This window comes from Mastomys coucha, unplaced genomic scaffold (genome assembly GCF_008632895.1).
Source record: "Mastomys coucha isolate ucsf_1 unplaced genomic scaffold, UCSF_Mcou_1 pScaffold5, whole genome shotgun sequence".
Classification (NCBI taxonomy): domain Eukaryota; kingdom Metazoa; phylum Chordata; class Mammalia; order Rodentia; family Muridae; genus Mastomys; species Mastomys coucha.
Window position 1 is genome coordinate 114,345,734 of NW_022196911.1, and position 1,700 is coordinate 114,347,433.

Below are 1,700 nucleotides of genomic sequence, written 5' to 3' on the forward strand. Positions count from 1 at the left end.
TCCAGGACAGCCAGGACTACACAGAGAAACCCTGTCTCGAAAAAACAAAACAAAACAAAACAAACAAATATTAAATCCAGAAGCATTGGGTTCCCCAGGAGCTCGAGTTACAGATGGTTGTGAGCTGCCTGGTGTGGGTGCTGGGAATGTAATTTAGGTCCTCTGGAAGAGCAGCAAGTGATGTTAACCACCGAGCCTTCTCTCCAGTTGTCTTATTTCATGTGCGTGGGTGCATGCCATGTGTGGTGGCCAGAACAGGCTACGGGATTCCCTGGAGCTAGAGTTACAGATGGGTTTGATCCAGTCAAACTCAGCTTCTCTATTAGAGCACTGTTCTCAACCACTGAGAAATCTCTCTAGTCCGCCAGAGAGAGGATTTTCCTAAGGAAAGGGACTGTTTAGGGGACATGGGAAGCCAAGAGTGCGCTGGCACTGGGGCCCAGCTGTGTGGGAGCCTACCTGGCGGAGGTAGTCGATGGGGAGGACCCGGCCTCCTGCGCTGCTGTGCGTGTTCTCCAGGCACACGAGCTCGCAGACTGGATGGTAGGAGCTCCCAGAGCCCCGAGTGAGTGCTCTCTCTAGTTCATTCAGGTCCAAGGTGCCGTGGGGCAGGTCGGGGAGGGGGTGAGAATGCACCCCAGCGATCTGCAGGTAGGAGAGGACACTGGATCAGGTGGGTCCGGCGGCACCTCCGGGCAGGCAGGAAGGTTCCTCTGCAGTAGGAGTCACCTCTAGGACCCAGGGTCTTTCTCTGAGCTAGGAAGGCTGCTGGTTCTCTCCTGCTTTTCTGGAGTGTTAGTGCTCCATCTGTCCACTAGGGGGCAGTAAGGCACTGCTGCAGATGAGCCAACCCGAGCCCAGGTCCTCCCATCTATCTCCCTTTCTTCCCTCTGTCGGTTCTAGTTTGGTACCTGGGAAACGGGCCTACCTTGACATCCTAGCTGGCTGGAGAACGTCCAAAACCCCAGGGGATTGTTGTCTGGTCCTTACCTGAGCCACCCCGCCCTGCTCATAGACGTGGAGGTGGCACTCCTGCCCAAGGAGGACCTGGGAACCCCGGCGCCGGCAATGACCCATCACTGAGACAGATGGGAGGAGGGCAGGACTTGGAACTGGGTCCAGAGGATCTCTCTGCCCCTGCTCAGCTTGGCCAGACTGAGTGAGGGTCTCCGGTGAGCTCAGATTGCCTCTGTCAACTGGGAGTCAGCACCCCTCAAAACACTTCACTGCTACGTGTGGAAAAGACTGGTGTGCTACACAATCCTAGGCGGGTTTTACAGTAAAGGCTGGACACTAACGACTTGCGCCAGACCCCCGTGGCCAGCAAGAAAGAGTGCCAGGATGCCAGGACGCTGTCTCCAGGAACAGGCAGCCTAGGGTACCAAGAGCAGCCAGAAAACCGGGAGCAGACACACACTGGGAAGGAAACAACCCCAGCCAAGGCTGCAACGGAAGCGTCCAGGAGGAACAGCTAGGGAGTGGCAGAGACCCGAAGACCTCACTCCTCCCACTGCCGAGTGCAGGCGGCTCCACCAGCTGCACCCAAAAGAAATCCAGGCTTGTGCCCACCAGTGCCTCAGACCCCAGCTCAGGGGGCGGGTAGACACTCACCAGAGATGAGGTTGGCCATGGTGTTGGTGGGCACAAACAGAGTCCTCTCCACCCCGAGCATTTTTGCAGCCGTTTCCTGCAGTTCTGAG

The 1,700-nt window shown here is 57.0% G+C and overlaps 1 protein-coding gene across 2 annotated transcripts in view; it reads right to left on the reverse strand.

Moving 5' to 3' along the window:
* LOC116078635 (probable low-specificity L-threonine aldolase 1) overlaps positions 1 to 1,700 on the reverse strand; it is a 5,366-nt gene that overhangs the window by 1,791 nt on the left and 1,875 nt on the right. For both annotated transcript variants that reach the window (XM_031353998.1, XM_031353997.1), the window contains exons 2-4: positions 1,612 to 1,695; positions 991 to 1,079; positions 460 to 645 (exon numbers count right to left, since the gene is read on the reverse strand). In XM_031353998.1, coding sequence (XP_031209858.1) covers positions 460 to 645; positions 991 to 1,079; positions 1,612 to 1,695 — 359 coding nt within the window. The remainder of the gene's footprint in view (positions 1 to 459; positions 646 to 990; positions 1,080 to 1,611; positions 1,696 to 1,700) is intronic.